The sequence below is a fragment of the Delphinus delphis genome, chromosome 21 (assembly GCF_949987515.2).
Source record: "Delphinus delphis chromosome 21, mDelDel1.2, whole genome shotgun sequence".
NCBI classification, from domain to species: domain Eukaryota; kingdom Metazoa; phylum Chordata; class Mammalia; order Artiodactyla; family Delphinidae; genus Delphinus; species Delphinus delphis.
This window is the reverse complement of record NC_082703.1, coordinates 13247815-13266305: the sequence shown is the minus strand read 5'-3', so window position 1 is coordinate 13266305 and position 18491 is coordinate 13247815. Positions and strand designations below refer to the sequence as shown.

General features: G+C 35.4%; 1 protein-coding gene across 1 annotated transcript in view; it reads left to right on the top strand.

The window, feature by feature from the left end:
* TNKS (tankyrase) overlaps positions 1-18491 on the top strand; it is a 176230-nt gene that overhangs the window by 109770 nt on the left and 47969 nt on the right. The window contains exons 9-11 of the mRNA XM_060001288.1: positions 3721-3842; positions 5305-5396; positions 5489-5567. Coding sequence (XP_059857271.1) covers positions 3721-3842; positions 5305-5396; positions 5489-5567 — 293 coding nt within the window. The remainder of the gene's footprint in view (positions 1-3720; positions 3843-5304; positions 5397-5488; positions 5568-18491) is intronic.

Genomic DNA, 18491 nt, shown 5'->3' with positions numbered 1-18491 from the left:
AAAGAGGATGATGAGTCCATCAATAACCATCTATTGAATACCTACTATGTTCCAGGAACTTGAAATATAGCAGTGTACAAACCAGAAAAAAATCTCTAAGCTCACAGAGGTTATATTCTTGTGCTATTGGTAGTAATAGATGATATCTAACATTATGGAATACTCACTATTTCCCAAGCCCTGCAAGTTGCACATTCATGTTTTTATTTATGTGTGTTATAGCCCAAGTGCAATTACTTGCCCAAGTTTAAATAAGATAATTTTTATGATTTGGTGGAAGTAATCTTCTCAGGTACTGATACATATTACCTATGTTTACATATGCATGTTTTTAAATAAACTTTTAGAATAGTTTTAGATTTACATAAAACTTAACAAAAATAGTACAGAGAGTTCTTTTATACCCTATATGCAGTTTCCCCTATAAACATATTAATATGGTACATTTGTCAAAATAATGAACCAATACTGATACATTATTAATTAAAGGCTGTACTCTATTCAGATTTCCTTATTTTTTAACTGAAAGTCCTTTTTCTGTTCCAGGATCCCATTCAGGATACCACATTACATTTAGTTGTCATATCGAATACTGAGATATATTTAATTCTATACGTAGGCATTACAGGTTTAAATTAAAGTAGGCGTTACCTACCTAATTTTTCATTTGTCCCATGGTTGATATTCTCTTACATCTAGGATTCTGAGAATCAGATAACTAGATTTAAACACCTGAGAAGACCTTTAAATGATAATTTAAGAAAAAGGCATAGTCAGAATGAAAACATCATTTAAGTTTAAACAGATTGTAAATTAGTTTATGTTGAAACAGTTTTGATCTTGCAGTTTTGATCTTGTTTAAATGGAAATTTAAACTTATTTTGGTACCGGAACAGATGACATCTACTAGATTACAGGCCAGCACAAACCAGATTATAACTGGGCAGATGTCTTAGCAATGAATCCTTGTAGAAGTGCATTTATTCTCTCTCCCACTCATATGACTCTTGCCATATGTTATCTTGCATTATATAGTGCATTTTTCTATGTGTTGTTCTGTCTCCCCAGTGAAGTTTAAATTCTTAGAAAGACCTTTGGTTTTATTATTCTGTCTTCTTAGCACCTATACAATGCCTTGTTACCTAATAAAATGTTTTGATGGTAATTGTGCTTGGGTCTGTATCTGCCTACCCCCAACTTAGCACAGTGCCTTGTGCATGCTGTGTGCCCAGCAGGTTTATTGAATTGAATTTAACTTAACTCAAAATTTATTTTTTACATCTTTTTCTAATTTCCTTCTTTTAGTTTTATACCCTGGGCTCAGCGTTATCCCCATGTCACCAATTTGACTTCTTTTTTCCTTTGAGTCATTTTGTAAATTATGAGTACTGTTATGGGTTTTTATGTTGTATTTCACTGGTCTACCTGATTCCACTGTAAACATTAAGATTTAACCTAAATTTGTATAGTTTTGTAAAGGAAGAAGTTCCCTGATTAGAGTACTTTGAGACCTTCTCAGTATCTCCTTTATTTTATTAAATAAGATTCTACCAAGGAATTATCTGAAGGAAAGGATGTAACAAAGTTGGAACTTTTCTAACCAGTTTTCATCCTCATGCTCACTGCTTTATACTAGGCAACCACAATGACAGAATTCTTTTTAAGAAAATTATACAGGAAACAAAAACAATATTTTGATCATACGCATTTTCATTACACACATTTTTTTTGTTCTTTCTTGTTTACTTTTTTATTTTTGTTTTCATGAAGCCAATTGAACACAATAGTGTGGGTTCTGCACACACTGGAGCTGAAAATACTAAAAGTAGCTTTTATTCTTGTTTCCAAATGCATTTAGAAAGAGAGATTTTAAGGCATTTTATAAATATTAAGTTTTCAGGGTAATTGGGATTTCTGAAGTTTCATAGGCCTGTACTTTGAAGAATTTAGCAGTGATAAAGTACCACTAAACAAGAGGTTATATAAAGATGTTTTTTCCCCAAACCTGCCATGACTTATTTTATAAATATTCAGCATTCATGCAATAAATACTTATTGGCTACCTACTATATGCCAAGCACTGTGCTAGGTGATGGGACTACCATAGCAGATAAGACAGTGTGATAAGTCCTGTGATATACAGCTAAAGGCAAGTACGAAGGACTTCATAAGAAGGAATCCTAATGGGGAACAACAGGAAGGCTTATCCAAGTATCTGAATTGAGACCTTGAGTGACGAGTAGTAGTTAATAAGACGCGAGTATGTGCACACGTGTGAATCCGTGTGTCTCTCTGTCTATTTAAAATTGCCTTCCTTTTAATTAATTGATTAATTAATTTATTTATTTAGGCTGCATCGGGTCTTAGTTGCGGCATGCGGGATCTTTCATTGCGGTGGGTGGGCTCTTTGTTGCAGCATGCGGGCTTCTCTCCAGTTGTGGCACGTGGGCGCCAGAGCATGTGGGCTCTGTAGTTGTGGTGTGCGGGCTTAGTTGCCCCGCAGCATGTGGGATCTTAGTTCCCCAACCAGGGATCGAACCCACATTCTCTGCATTGGAAGGTGGATTCTTAACCACTGGACCACCAGGGAAGTCCCTCTTCCTGTCTTTTGAAGAGCAGAAAGTGACATGGGGCCCTCAAAGGAAAGGGAGAAAGGAAAAGAGAAAGAATTCAGCCAAGTGACTCAGCGTTGCTGTGCACCTGAAGCTGTCACAACATTGTTAATCAGCTATACTCCAATATAAAATAAGAAGTTAAAAAAACCTGAGAGATACTGTCAATACTTTATGCCTGATAATATCAAATATTTATATGAAATGGGCAAATACCTAGAAAAAAATCTTACTTTAAAAAAAAAAAAAAAAGAATTCAGTACCAGGCAGATGCAAAGGCAGGCCTGGAATTAATGTAACATATTAGGTCACATATCATTATATCTTTTTAGAACAATGTTCAGCTTTTTGTTAATAAGTAGTCATATCAAAATACAATCCAACCTTGTAAAATAGAAAATAAGATGATTTGCTTTCAATGAGTAAGAGTGGTGGATTCTTACTTATGCAATTAATTTAGAAATGCCTTTTTAAAAATCTCTTACTTGCTTATACAAATAATAAATAAACATTAACTGTTCTTTGAAAAATTTTCAGACTCTGGCACTTCCCACATAATTCAGTTCTTCCCTTCTCTGTGTCAAGACATAATCACTATTAACATTTTGGTGAATATTTCTCTAAATGTCTTTTTTATATCATTAGTTATATTTAGTTATGGTGGCAGTAGAAGTAGTAACAGTACCAAAAAAAAGGGTCAGCCTGTCCTCCTCATTTGCTACTTGAATTTTCATTTAATAATATATACTTTCACGTCAGTATATACATAGATCTATCTTTTTGTTTAAGAGTTATAAAGTATTCCAGTGTATAAGTATTCACAAATTATTTAACTGGTTTCTATTTGTGGAACATTTAGGTTGCTTGTTTTAAAACTTTGCTGGAGTGAGTATCTTTATGAACTCCGAGTAGAAAATAGTCTTATTTCAAAATTTTTCATTGACCTACACCCTCATCCTTTGCACCTTTATCATCATATTGTCATTTGTTGCTGTTGCTAAAATAGAGGAATGTGTAAAATTAATAATTTATCTACTTTATTTATAATCATGCTAATGATTTTTATAGATTTTAAATATTTATATGTCAACCATTATTTCATTAACAGATGAATTTAAAGGTCATTCTTTACTACAAGCAGCCAGAGAAGCAGACCTAGCGAAAGTTAAAAAAACACTTGCTTTGGAAATCATTAATTTCAAACAACCACAGTCTCATGAAACTGCACTGGTAAGATCCTATTGTTAATCCATTCCTTGGGTCTGTAATGGTAGTGTAAATGCAGAATACGATTTTCATTTCAGAAACATTAAGGTAACTTTAGTATCTGAAGTGCCAGGAATTTGCATTTTAATATTGGTTGCATTGATTTTTAAATTTGGTTAGGGAGATAATTGCTTTCATGGATGAGAGAATAGACATTTGCTCAACCTTAATCTGAAAATTATTTTTACTTTTGTCTTTACCCAACCATATTATAACAAATGTACTTTTGTGGCCAGTGCTCTCATGAAATACAAGATGTGATTTTTCTCTATAGAATCTTCTTTTTCTTGTGGTTGCTAGATAAATACTGTATTTGCTTTCTATCAACGATTAAATTATTTTCAAAGATACTTACATCATCATTTTGAGCAATTGTAGTCAAAGAATTGTTACATTCATTATAGAAAAATGGTATGGTTAGGAATTTTTTTGTTCCAGACTGTACAAATTTTTAAAACTATTCATGTTTTTTCTTCTACTGTACTTTGAGAAAGATTGTTCTAGTTTCCTTGTCATTGACCACATTAAGTTTCAGGTATAGGGCTGGTTGGATTATACCTGAATTCAGAATTTAAGCATAAGTGATGCTTCTATCACAGACCTCTAAATATGCTTCAGTTAACATTCTTTATATCTGGCACAAAAGGGTCAAACTCTAGGCAGTACCTGCTAAAAACAACATTATAAGAGTTACCAAACCAAAATAGGCCAACTGTATGTATACTCAGAATATGGCTCTCATGCTGGGGTTTAGATACATTCAAGCTACACAGCATTTCTGCCAGGAGACACTCAAAGCCACAGAATGAACCTGACCTGCTTTTTTAGAGTGTTCATTCTGTTCATTAGTATGTAGTTTTCTTACTTTTTCAGTTTTAATACAAGCATGAATATAAAATGAAGTTGAATATAAAAGTTGTATAAATAGAGGGTAAGACATAAAATTTCTGAGAATACTTCTCCCTCTAAGCTCCTTCAAGTCTGTTACCTTCTTACCTGTCCCTGGGCATATGGACTTATTCTCCTGTAGTGCTAGGAGTACCTCTGGGAAAGAGCTTGAGAAATATTGATTTATGTGGCTGACAGCCTACTGAAGGATTGAGTAATTCAGTTATAGATTTCTGTAGCTTTGGAGAGGCAGTATTCTGATACCTTCAAGTAAATATATACTGAATAATTACTTATTGGCTGAAGGGAAAGAAATGAAGTCTCTTACTACTCAACTGAGAGCATAATTTCACCTTGGTTTAAAGGCTTATGTTTTATACTCCCAGTGTATTTAGGAGGAATTTTGATCATCTCCATAATGTTAAAATACATGTTTTGAGATAACAGTGTTTTAAATAGTCAGCAGGTGCTATTCAATTCAGAAATCTATTTTTACATAGAAATTTATTTTATTAACTTGGTTTTCTTTACTTTACAGCACTGTGCTGTGGCCTCCCTGCATCCCAAACGCAAACAAGTGACAGAATTGTTACTTAGAAAAGGAGCAAATGTTAATGAAAAAAATAAAGAGTAAGTGCAGTTGCAGAAGGAGTTGCTCAGTTCTTAAAGGGAAAGTGTGGTACAAGTTTGGACATTACCTTTTCCTTTCCTCCTCTCCATAGTTTCATGACGCCCCTGCACGTTGCAGCAGAAAGGGCCCACAATGATGTCATGGAAGTTCTACATAAACATGGAGCAAAGGTAAGGCTCATGCCTGAGATAAGGTGCCAACCTTGGCATTGAGTAGCTAGCTGCACTTAAGACTATTCCTATTCTCTCTGATTCTCCCGAAGAAATTAATCTTATAAAGGACTGTTAGCATGTATTTGAATTCATAGATTCTCCTTTAAAGCTGATTTAAATCTTGTTACTAATAGAGATAATTACCTGTGTTTTATATTGTACTTTACTATCATTCTTCTATAAAGCAATAAAGGTGGCTATGGTCTTATCATTTGAAATACATTTCAACTTTATATTGTTTCACCTTAATATTGGAATTGATGTATTTTGGTAGTCAACATCAATTACGGTTTATCAGAAAGTAATTTATGTAAATGATAGGTAAAATATTGCTACCTATTTTAAAGAACATTTGTTCCTTCAAACTGGTAATGATAATAATTTTCTCAAATAACCTTAATATAAAGAAATAAAATTTTAATAACCATTTTTATTGGCATTGTCTGAGTGACATTATCTGTAACTCCATGACTCCATAAATTGCTTGAGGAAAATTTGCTTGAAGGGAAGCAAACTGGTTGTTTTTCGGAGGTACTTGAACTTGCAGATTTTTAAATCCTTAAGAGTGAATACTTTAAAGCAGGAGTCCCCGAAGTAGGGTGCAGACACTCTATGGAACATACAAGATGAGCCATTGGGTGTAGGAAAAAAATACTAGAATTTTGATTTATTAAAATAGTAATTTATTTACAAATGAAAAAGTTAAGATCTACAGTAAGTCCCCTACATACAAACAAGTTCTGTTCCGAGAGCATGTTCATAAGTCTAATTTGTTCTTAAGTCCAACAAAGTTAGCCTAGGTACCCAACTAACACAATCGGCTGTATAGTGCTGTACTGTAATAGGTTTATAATCCTTTTCACACAAGTAACACATAAAAAACAAACATAAAAAATAAAACATTTTTAATCTTACAGTACAGTACCTTGAAAAGTACAGTAGTGCAGTACAACAGCTGGCGCTTCTTAGCAGTACCAGCTACATCACCACTGCTTTTTATGCTTGCTTCCAGACATCCTGGGCTTGAAATAATGATACTGTACCACTGTACTCTATACAGTACTGTAAAGTATACAAAAGCAGAACCACTTGTAGAGGATGCATTCATGTAAAAATGTATGCCAGACATGTGAACTAACTTACATGATTGGAGATGGGAACGCACGTTCGCATCTTTGAAAGTTTGCAACTTGAAGGTTTATATGTAGGGGACTTACTGTACTAATATTTCATACACAGATTGATGCTGGCACTCTCATTATGTCCATGTGTCAGCCTGTCTGAGTCTTGTCAGAGCCCAAGGTGTTTCGTGAGGAAGAACACGAGTTGTGTGGGGGGGGATTGACTGTGGCACACTCACTCGTCTGCTCACTTTCAGCACTTTGTGACACATTGCACTTTACATGAGTAGATTTATGGATATTATCCTAAATGGTAGAATCTTGATAAATATCGTTGTTGAAAATCAGAGGGAATGACCATGACAATCTTATAGCATAAAAAGTTTATCTGGCTATTTTATGAATCAGGATTTTCGGGTTGACATACTTAGTTGTTGTGCCTTTTTTTTTTTTTTTTAATGAAAATAAGGAAGTTCAAAATTTGCTGATAGTTCTATGGTGACAAATGACTATTACTTGTATGTAGGTACTTTTTTTTTAAAACAGAAACATAATCAGAACCTTAAAGGTGAAAGTTATATATTTTAGAGTGAATGAGAAAGTGACTGCTCTTTAAAAGGAACTTTAACAAATGAAGAGGACATTTTGAAAATAGATTTTTAGAAAATATCCACTGTTTTGTGATTTTGTTGCCAAAAAATGATGTGTATTTATCACCCATCTGTCGTATCTATATAATTTAAAAACTGGGCAACAGGATTTTCTAACCTGTTTTAAAGTTTTTGTTTTGTTTTAAAATTTGTGTTCAGGTAGTTTTTGAACCTATTAAAAATATTTTAATGCAACACCTCATAATAAGTTTGCAAGAATCAAGAAAAATGCAATTTTACTAGCAGAATTCAGTTAAAACCTTAGCATAATTAGTAAATTACATTAAAAAATAAACATTGTGATTTAGAAAGCTTTGCTAATAATGCATTTTTTCCAGTGGCACTACATATCTATGTGAAATCTTTTTAGCTAATCTAGCCAATGGGACCAACTATTGAAAATGAACTTAGAATCAGACCCTCAAATCTACAACATAATTTTTATAAGATTTTTTTAAGTTTCTTTTAATTGAGCCAAATGATATTTTGTACGACTAATAATTTAAAATTTTTTTAAATTTTTAATTGTTTCACCTCTTTCCCATCCTTTGTAATTTTTTTGTATAAATTTTATATATATTTATTATGTATTAGTGTAGCCCTGCTTGGTTATAATTTACAAATGTACATAAATGTATATTGAGACGGTTCTTAAAACATTTTTTTATTCCTAAGGTGCATGATCCTTGCTTTAAAAGGACGGTTGATGTTTTTAATTGAACAGGATGAGCTGGAATGAAAGGAACAGAGTTCTACAGATTTATTACCTATTTTCAGGGTATAACTACTGCACTGTTACATAAATAATGTCTTGTTGTTCTGTCGAACAAAATAATAAGCTAAGTAGGCTTTCTGCTACACTTAAGAGCATGGTATGTTTATCATTTACCTATTTTTAAAAATACCTTATGGCATTTATAATGTTCTTGAATAACCATTAATAATGCCCTTCATTTTGGGAAAGTATCTCTTTGTTGTCTCCCACGAGTCATTTTATTTCCTGAAGGTTCAGTGAGAAATAACATTATTTTATATAACCTATCCTAGTCAGCATTACTCTAGGTCTGTGGTTCTAAATCTTTTTTCTGCCCTTCATGTTCACAGTACATTCTCATCAATGATGTCACAATTTATCAGTGGGTCATGTATAATTTTAACCACCCTGCTAGTGATGTAGAATGCCTTTTATACTAGTATATCCCTAGTCCTTCCACTTCAGTTCAACAAAATTGAGAATTCCTGCGACTAGGCACTTTAAATGGGAAAAAAAGTCATATTTAATCAGGGTTAGGAACCAATAGATACAAATTTCCATCCTCCCCTTCACTCATTTCCTGGTTCCAAGGCAAACTGCTATCCCTCAGGGCTAGTTTATCTGGTGGCTAATGCATTAGTAAAAGCTCACTATAAAGACCCAACTTAGCTACTGTTGGGCCCTAATGTTTGCTTGCCTAGTGTTCTTTCTGGGCAACTTGTGGTTCCAATTTGATGTTTGAATGACTCATTGTTTCCATCTGATTCTAAAAGCACCTTCTGAACAAGTAGCCCCACTCCCAAATTAGGATTCAGCCCTCTTAGGCTGCTTCTACCATTCTGCTGTCTTCCCCTCCTCATGATGAACCTAGTTCTCAAGCTAAGACTACTAAATCAGAAAAGGCAGAGAATTTGGTAGGGAGATCTAATACCATTAACTAACTTGTCTTACTTAGACAAATAGAACTTAGTAATATTTATATAAGCCAAAGCATTCTTTTGTGTAAAACTTGGTAATAAATACAAAGTACAGGTTCACTCTGCAAGTTAAGCATATTGTGTATGTAACATAGACAGATACAGTTTTCAGTTTAGAATCTTCCACTTTCTAGTTTTATGACCGTGAACTTAATTCCTCTGAACCTCAGTTGACTCATTGGTGATATGTGGGTATTAATACCTCCCCTACAAGGATGTTTTTTTGGTTTGTTTTTTTGGTAAAAATTGAATGAGCTTATATATATATGTATGTCGTATAGTACCTGGCACACAAACAATACTTTGATTGCTAGTAAGTATAAGCATTGTATTTTTTTCTATATTTGTCTTTTCAAACTTATATACTATATATTTCCTTTAATTATCTACATTTTATTTAAGAGATGTATATAATCCCTTTATCATTTGTTTTGATCCAGTAGCTCAACATTGAGTTGTAAAATGATAAAGATTGTGAGCTGGATACCGTGGGAAATAGTTTGGAAGTTAAAGCAGTTACCAAACTTGAAGCTAATCCTGAACCAATTTAGTGGCATCAGTAATGAAAAAGGAAGAGAAAGACGAAAGCCATTTGGAAAGACTAATTGGGTGCTGGAATAGACTTAGAAAATGGTGGTAGTTGGAAATGAATTGGGTGCTGGAATAAACTTAGAAAGTGGTGGTACAATTAAGGAAGTAAGAAAGCTAGAAAGAAATACTGGCGTCCTATGTCTTGGTAATGATTTTGTACTTGGAGTTAATATGATAGAGGGACATTAAATAAAACTAGTGGTTGGAAATACAGCACTAGAGTATGAAAGAGAGCTTAGGATTAGAAAAATCTATTGGGAAGCCATTGACATAGTGATCATACATTGTGGGAATGAGGAAGGTTCCTGGAAGAGAATATGGAGAGATGAGTTGAGAGTCAAGGAATAACCTTTGAGAATTACTCATGTTTGTGGAACAGTAGTGGGAAGAGGAACTGAAAGGCTTATCATGGTGTCTGTTGAGTGCAACGGAGTGTGAAGAAGGAACAGGTGATTAGTGCTGCAGAGAGAAACCAAGGTAGACGATCCATTTAACTTGGCAATTTTCACATAAGGGCCTTGGTAGCTTTTGAAGGAGGTGTTCCAAAGATATAGAGGTAGAAAATTGTGTTAGTTAGGGTCTTGGCAATAAAAAGCACACTCAGAGTGGGTAATTTGAGGAAAGTTTAATAAAGGAGTTATATACAAAGGTGTGGGCAAGGTTTAGGAAATCAACAAAGGATGAGGTAGTACCAGCAGCAAGTGGGAGCTATCATCATCCTGGGCCTGAAGGGGCAAGGAACAGGGGAGCTATATAGAGCAGGCCACCTGACAGCATCTGTAGCCTTTGATAAAGGCTATATCTAATCCATACTCCTCACTCTTCTCCTTCCCACCAGTCCCCTTGTCATTACTTCCCACTGGCCAAATACAGCGAAAAGTTAAAGACCACAAGAGCCCATTGATGTGATCCATACACGTGATTCTCCCAGGACCCAGAGCAGGGTGGAGGGTGGATGTGGGTCCAGGGAGGCAAGCAGGCAATATTTAGCAAAAGGACAGAAAACAAATGACTCTTAAGGAAAGGATGGTTATAAGAAAATGGGGTTATTAACCAACTTATTTGAGAAATCCACTTTTATAGGAGTAAACTTCTGTATCTTAAAAAATTAATAATTATCTCTACCAACCCCTGCTTCGCAAGATTACTGTAAGGCCTAAATGGGAAAGACATGAAGATTTTATCCTTTTTTCTTTATTATTGTTAATGTACCCTGGCATTCTGCATTCTGTTGCTACTGCCTTGTTTGCTAACATTATTAAGTACAACCTAAGCCCCAATTGCATACGGTATTATTAATACAGCAGATACAAAAGGTTTGATTCAGAAGTGCGTTTTTCATACATGAAAGCACTGCTATTTTGTCATTAGTGAGCATCTGTTAAATGTGTGAAACATGAAAACTTTTTTTTGATGTTCGTATGTCTTAATTTGACAGATTTATTTATAATGTGTGTAAGAAGAAATTGTGTCAATAGTCATTGGCATTAAATGGGCTTATTTCTCATATTGAGAGTGATCAAGACCTTTGCTCACTTTGGAGAAATGTGTTAGCTTATTTTAAGGATTTTATTAATGCTCTTCTAGAGGTGGATTGATAAGCAGATTCTATTAGGCCAAAGGTGTTAAAGTGCTTTTAAAGATATAGATCCAAAGTAGATTTTATAGTTCAAATAATATCTGAAGTTTGATCATATCAAAATAAAGTCCAAAGGGGCCAGTGTCTCAGAGACATTTTAGTTACTGTTCAGTTAGATTGACTGAATCTAGATTAGACATAAGTAGAAATCTGTTTTATACTTATTTATATACATGCCTGCTTATTACTTCTATGAGATAACCATGTGGTTAATCCCAAAGAAATAATCTGCAGGAATTCTAGCTGAGATTCGCAAAAGGCTGGAACAAGTTTCGAAACTGTTACCTTGGCTGCCATTCTCTCTCTGTGTCTGTCTCTTTTTCTCTTTCTGAGATTGTGTGGCTTTCTTTTCTCTGCTGGTCTTTGTTCATCTGCTTCATTCTTCTTTTTATAGACTGTATTTTTCTGTTTTACTTCTCTGTGGCCCAAATATGGTCTTTTCAGCCCCTACTTTATAAGCCTTTGGCTTAAAAATATACCATCTGCAGCTGCCATCTCTCCCAAGTCTCAGGGATGAGAAAGGGAGCGTATGAATAAGACTTCAGTTTGTTTAGCACAACCATGGGATTGGCACCTCGAGTCTAATCAGCTGTGCTCTCTGCAACTTATTTCTCTGACAGTTAGGGCATGTGGGCAAGGTAAGTACCCCTTTAAGAAAGCAAAGAAAGTATGCACCATTATAATATAATATACCTCTTTTCAGAGAACTTGATTGTTCCTTTTAAAATTCCATGTGAATATTGAAGGTTTACAAATAATAATACTCAAGTTTGGCTAGTAAACATTAATCTAGTTTCATGTTTCTCAAATTTAACTTTTCTCAAATTAAAATTTAACTTCTTAGACAGATTCCATACTCTGGTGGGTTCATAACACATTAAAGGATTAAAAACCTATTAGAGTAAAATATTGATTACTGTAGCAGAATTCTAGCTAAGAATTGAATTTTTGCTTATTTTATTTATTTCATTCCTCACAGGAGATACTTTTAACTGTGTATATCCCACTGTGGATAACAATGGCCTGTAAATATCTGTAAAAACATAAATTATACTTTTATTATAGATAAAGTGAATCAGTTTTTTTCAATATTAAACAATTCTATCAACACAGGCATTTAACTTTTTTCCCTCCAGATTTCTAGAGAAAGAAGAAATGCATGGTTTTTGGTTAGAGAATAGTTTGATAGTCTCTAATGTTTGTTCAGTATACAGAGTAGTATGTTGAAAACAATATTCTTTATCATAAGAATTTACTAATTTGTCATTCTTTTGAGCCCTCCATTTACCAACCATTTTCAAACAACCGGTGTACAAGGTATTGCACTTGTTACTATGAGGTATATAGGAAGTTTGAATTTGATAAAGATTCTTATCTTAAGGGACTTAAAATCTAAAAATAGTCTTGTCTAACACAGTCTACTTGAATATCTGTTATACGGGTTGGAAAGTACAGGTAGATTGCTATTCAGAGGAGAGACCAATTACTTCTGTTAGTGGTGGCAGGCTAGGGGAAAGAATGGAGAAATTCCATGAAGAAAATAGAATTTAAGCTAGGAATGTCCAAGAATTAGATATATAGAAATAGACAAAATACAAAGAACACATTTTAAATAATGACTCAATCTGAAAAGCAAAGGAGTTTTTTAGTCAGAAGTTATGATTAGTTAGTTCAGTAGGTGGAGTAATAGGTAGTCCATGGGGGATGGTGAAAATCTGAAAAGATATGCTGGAACAAGATCTTGCTGGTCTCAGCTGGAGAGCTTTGGTTTGTTCTCATGGTACTTGGAGAGCCACTGGAAATTTTGAATAGGCAGATGGCATGAACAAATCCTGCTTCAGGAAGATAGATAACATCCTAGGAAACTACTTTCTCTTAGAAAACCAATTACAGAAATGTAGACTCAAGGTATATGTATAACAGATGGCATAATCATTTAGCAGTATTCAACAAAGTTAGCTTTTTAAGATTTTTATAAAAAGGGATGATGTCGAGTTAATGTTTCTTACCTTCAAGCTAAAAATATTACAGTATGCCTGCCACCTACCTGTTCCCTAGGTTGTAGTCTCTGTCTACCAGGGCATAGACCTGTTTCAGATTCCTGTCTTTATCCCTCTTTTGTAGATTTTATTAATGCCTGTTAATTTTTTTTAACTATTGTTTGCTTTTAATTTCAAAGTATCCTGATTTGGGCAGAAAAAAAAATTGTCACTCTAGCTAAAATAATACAGAGACTGTTTTCAACTCTCAGATTACTCGAAATCAGGTTTAGTTTGGGATGTACACATGTTCATAGTTAACGTAAAATTATAATGTGAGCCTACATGCCTAAGTACGGAAATGTCACAGAACAATTGATGATGAATTACTAAATGAGTGATGTGGACAATGATAGCTGAAGTTTAAGCGAGAGATGAACTGAGCCTCATGGTTAGCTGTTGAGACTAGGCTGTTCACACTGATTTTTGAAAGAATCCCCTTAACCATTTCCTTATGGTCTGCTTGCTGGTTTCCAAAACTGTTTTTGGCATTTTTTTAATCATAATTTTATGTCCTATACATTTCAGGTCACATACCATTGTGGTTTTATATCATTTTATCAAATTATCCTCTTTAGGAAAGTCATTCTTACTATTCAAATAGAAATAAAGATACATACCTCAACTTGGTATCTCCAGATACAAAAAAAAAAGAATGTTTGTCTTTAAAACTGCCAGACATCTGTTATTCTTCTCACACCTTCTGAATTTGTATCTTAAGCCAGTTCTAACCATTAATTACCACAGTTGAGGTGTAACACATTAAATATAACGTTTTTCTTATTTGAGGCAGTTTCTGTACTTTAGAGAAAACAGATCTCTTTAGTGCTGAATGCTAAGGGTCTTTGAAGACATCCTCTGTCATATCCTTGTGGTAGAGATTGGGATAGAGGAAAATAAAACTGTGTCTTAAAAAAGACTTCATCAGTCCCAACATTCCTGAATTTCTTCAGTAAGTGTGCTGGTAATTCCAAATAATACATATATATTAAGAAAGTTGTATTTATTTAAAATATGAAGAATAAATTCATGCTTCTGTATATAAAATCAATCTGTCAAATAAATTTTTTAGGTTGAAAACAAAACTCATGCACAGCAATGCATATATATAGCTGTATAACTTGAAAGTTCCTAGAAGATTCCTTGTGAGCGGCAATGTCATTTATTTGGTTAGCTCAGTTTGAATGACCATTTAGGCACTTAATTATATGTATAATACTAGACTGTATATTTGTTTTGTCTCTCTGTTGTTTTAAGAGTTTGACTCGTATATAAAGAATATTTTGAATGTTGTTGAGCCTAAGTTTTTTGCCTGAGTGAAGAATTATCACAGTGTGAGTCACAGTCATCAAAGCCAAGAGGACAAAGAACAGTGTTGTGTCAAGAGATATTCTAGCTTCTGGACTATATTCTGTACTTCAGTTGGCCCTTTTTTTTCAGTGTTTCCAGCATTGATTTTATGGATGACATGCACCGGTCATTTAATCTTTTCCTGTTATTTCTCCACCAATAGAGTGAATTATTGTCGTTTACCATTTATGTAACTTACAGAATGGTGGAGATTAGAGTAATAAATCCAAACTTAGGAGAACTCCCTTTAAACAATGAGAGTTCCCTACAATCCTCTGGCATCACAACAAAATAAAATTACACTGGCTCCAATATATCACCCTTCTTCACTGTGAAACTGAACTAGAGCAGCAACACAAATCCTGCCAGGTGACTCATTTAAAAAATCGGGGGACGGGGATTGATCTCTAGTCATATCACATAGTTACTGCTGCCCTCCAGGAATAAATTTATCACACACACTTTGTACTTGTGTGCCTTGAACCACTTCAGAATATTTGGAGGAAAAAATTAGATTGCCCACTTTATAGAGAGCCCTGATTCTAACCCATGACTGACTGATAAACAAATAAAGGTAGAACCTCAAGGGTGTTGATCAAGTTAGATATGAGAGGGAGTTAGGGACCTTGAGTTTTCTTTTTTCAGTTTTGAGTCAATTTAAAGATCTGTAATGACTCAAGCAGAGAGTCGATTTCCCATCCAGTAATCATTTTTCAGTAAATGTGTTCTTAAAAGTCCACATAGTAAATATTTTAGGCTTTGTGGGCCAAGAGACAAAACAGAGGATTTTATGTAGGTACTTATATAGCCATTTAAAATGTAACCATTTAAAAATGTAAAAACCGTTCTTAGCTTGCAGGCCACACAAAACCAGTAGGTTGGAGCTGACCCGCAGATCAAAGCTTGCCAAGTCCTTCCGTAGAGCTCCGTTTTGTTCAGATAGAGAAGCTTGAGGGTCTGAGACAGCTCTGATGATCTCATCTCGTCCTTACTAGTGCCTGGTAAAGGCATGGGCCCACAAACCATCTCTGGCCCCAACCATAAGGAGAGGTTCGCTGAGAAAGCTTTCTTCTCTTTTAAAATAGATGTCGGCAACTTCCCTTTTGGCCTTGGGTAAGACTGCCTGGCACTGGTGGAGTGCGGCTGCCACAGTCATCTTATGACCTGAGACGGGAAAGCCCGGAGCCCTGAGACCAGGGAATTGGAGAAATTTCTGACATTTGCTTCTAGAGAGGAATAATTCTTCTTCACAAAAACCCCTATAGAATATCTGTTTAATATTTCCCTATTATTGATTGTCGTTCTTTCTAAGTGGGTTATACAAAGTCTCACCAAATTTTTCTAGTTTCTTTTTTTTATTAAGTTTTTTTTTTTTTTTTTGATGTGGACCATTCTTTAAGAGTCTTTATTGAAGTTGTTACAGTATTGCTTCTGTTTTATGTTTTGGTTTTTTGGCCACGAGGCATGTGGGATCTTAGCTCCCTGACCAGGGATTGAACCTGCACCCCCTGCATTGGAAGGCGAAGTCTTAACCGCTGGACCCCCAGGGAAGTCCCTCTAGTTTCTTTATTCTACTTATTTCCATGGAATGAGTGCTTCTATTACATTATTCGCTGATACTTTTCTATGACTTCTTGTAGTGCTTCAGCCTTGTTGTCTGATGAAGCACCCCATGGATATTCTTTTGTTGCTATGAAACTATTTAGAATTTGAGGGAAGAATTATTTCATAAAGAAAAATATATACATTTACTAAAGCAAAGAATTTTGTGTTACACTGGTCTCTCCTGTACTTTAGGGTAGAGGGAAGAGTTACATTTAAGGTTAAGTCATAGTCTCTGCTTTTAAATAGCTTACAGTTTACATGTAGCATCTAATATTAGCAAGTGCTTAGTAAATGGTAGTTGCATCCCTTCCTTATATTAGTGAGTAGTGATTTATGCTCAGTATTTCACTCCATGAGTGCATGTCCCAGAATGAGTAAGAGGCGGAAGAAGTGAATCTGCAGTGTTCTATATTGCGCTCAGTTCCACCATGCATATTAATAGAGAGAACCGCTTCTTACACATAGTGTGTTGTTAATGTTTAAAAATACTGTCTGTACTTTATCTGGTGTTCAGTTGATCTGCTTAGACACTGGAAGTGAAACTGGCTGGTGTTGGATTTACTGAGAAACTTTACATCTGTCTCTACCATCGCATTGCTGAGGTATCTTTAAGGATAATCTTGACCAAAGGCAAATTTTACCTTTCACGATGACTTTAGAAACTAACACCTTCAGAAAATGGGGCTCTAGGGTAATCTAATAAAGCTGGAGCATAGCAGGCCTATCAGATTATGAAGAAAAAATATAGTGGGAAGAGAGGTAGGAGAGGTGGTGTAAAAGTAAATGACAGATGGTCTTCAATGACACGCTGAGGGATTCAAGTTTATGTGAAGGCACTGAAGAGTCACTGAGTTTGGGGTGAGGAATAACTTGGTAAGATCTGTATCTCAGAGTAGTAGTTCTGAAACCATGTTCCCATGATTTAATGAGCTGGATTATGGATTTCCATCACTATAATTGAATAATTTAGTGGGTGTCTTATCCAATTTCCAGAAAAATGTTAATGATTAGAATGTTCTTAAAGTTTTTCTCCTGTGATGAGGACATAACAGAAATATTCACAGAAAAATTCAAGAAGTTTAGTTTGACCACTTGTGTTTTCCATTAGTACACGCTAATGGCTGTGCTTTTATGTTGTTTATGTATAAACAGTCATTTTTCTGCTGGCAAATGTGATATAATTAAATTTGTCGGCATTTCATGGTGAATCTTGTGCACACCATTAAGAATTTATTGGCTCTCTCTTGTGAGAACACCAGAATCACAACTAGCTGCTGAATAGTCATTGACAGGAAGATGCTGGAACTCACCAAAAAGGATACCCCAAATACAAAGAGAAAGGAGAAGCCACAATGAGACGGTAGGAGGGGCACAATCACAGTAAAATCAAATCCCGTAACTGCTGGGTGGGTGACTCACAGACTGGAGAACACTTATACCACAGAAGTCCACCCACTGGAGTGAAGGTTCTGAGCCCTATGTCCGGCTTCCCAACCTGGGGGTCTGGCAAGAGGAGGAGGAATTCCTAGAGAATCAGACTTTGAAGGCTAGTGGGATTTGATTGCAGGACTTCAACAGGGCTGGGGGAAACAGAGACTCCACTCTTGGAGGGCACACACAAAGTAGTGTGGGCATTGGGACCCAGGGGAAGGAGCAGTGACCCCAGGGGAAACTGAACCAGACCTACCTGCTGTTGGAGGGTCTCCCACAGAGGTAGGGGGTGGCTGTGGCTCACCGTGGGGACAAGGACACTGGCAGCAGAAGTTCTGAGAAGTACTCCTTGACAGGAGCTCTCCCAGAATCCACCATTAGCCCCACCAAAGAGCCCAGGTAGGCTCCAGTGTTGGGTTCCCTCAGGCCAAAAACCAACAGGGAGGGAAAGCCAGCCCCACCCATCAGCAGTCAAGCAGATTAAAGTTTTACTGAGCTCTGCCCACCAGAGCAACAGCCAGCTCTACCCAGCACCAGTCCCTCCCATCAGGAAACCTGCACAAGCCTCTTAGAAGGAACACTCCCAAACTCATTCTGTGAGGCCACCATTACCCTGATACCAAAACCAGACAAAGATACTACAAAAAAAGAAAATTACAGACAAATATCACTCATGAATATAGATGCAAAAATCCTCAACAAAATACTAGCAAACAGAATCCAAC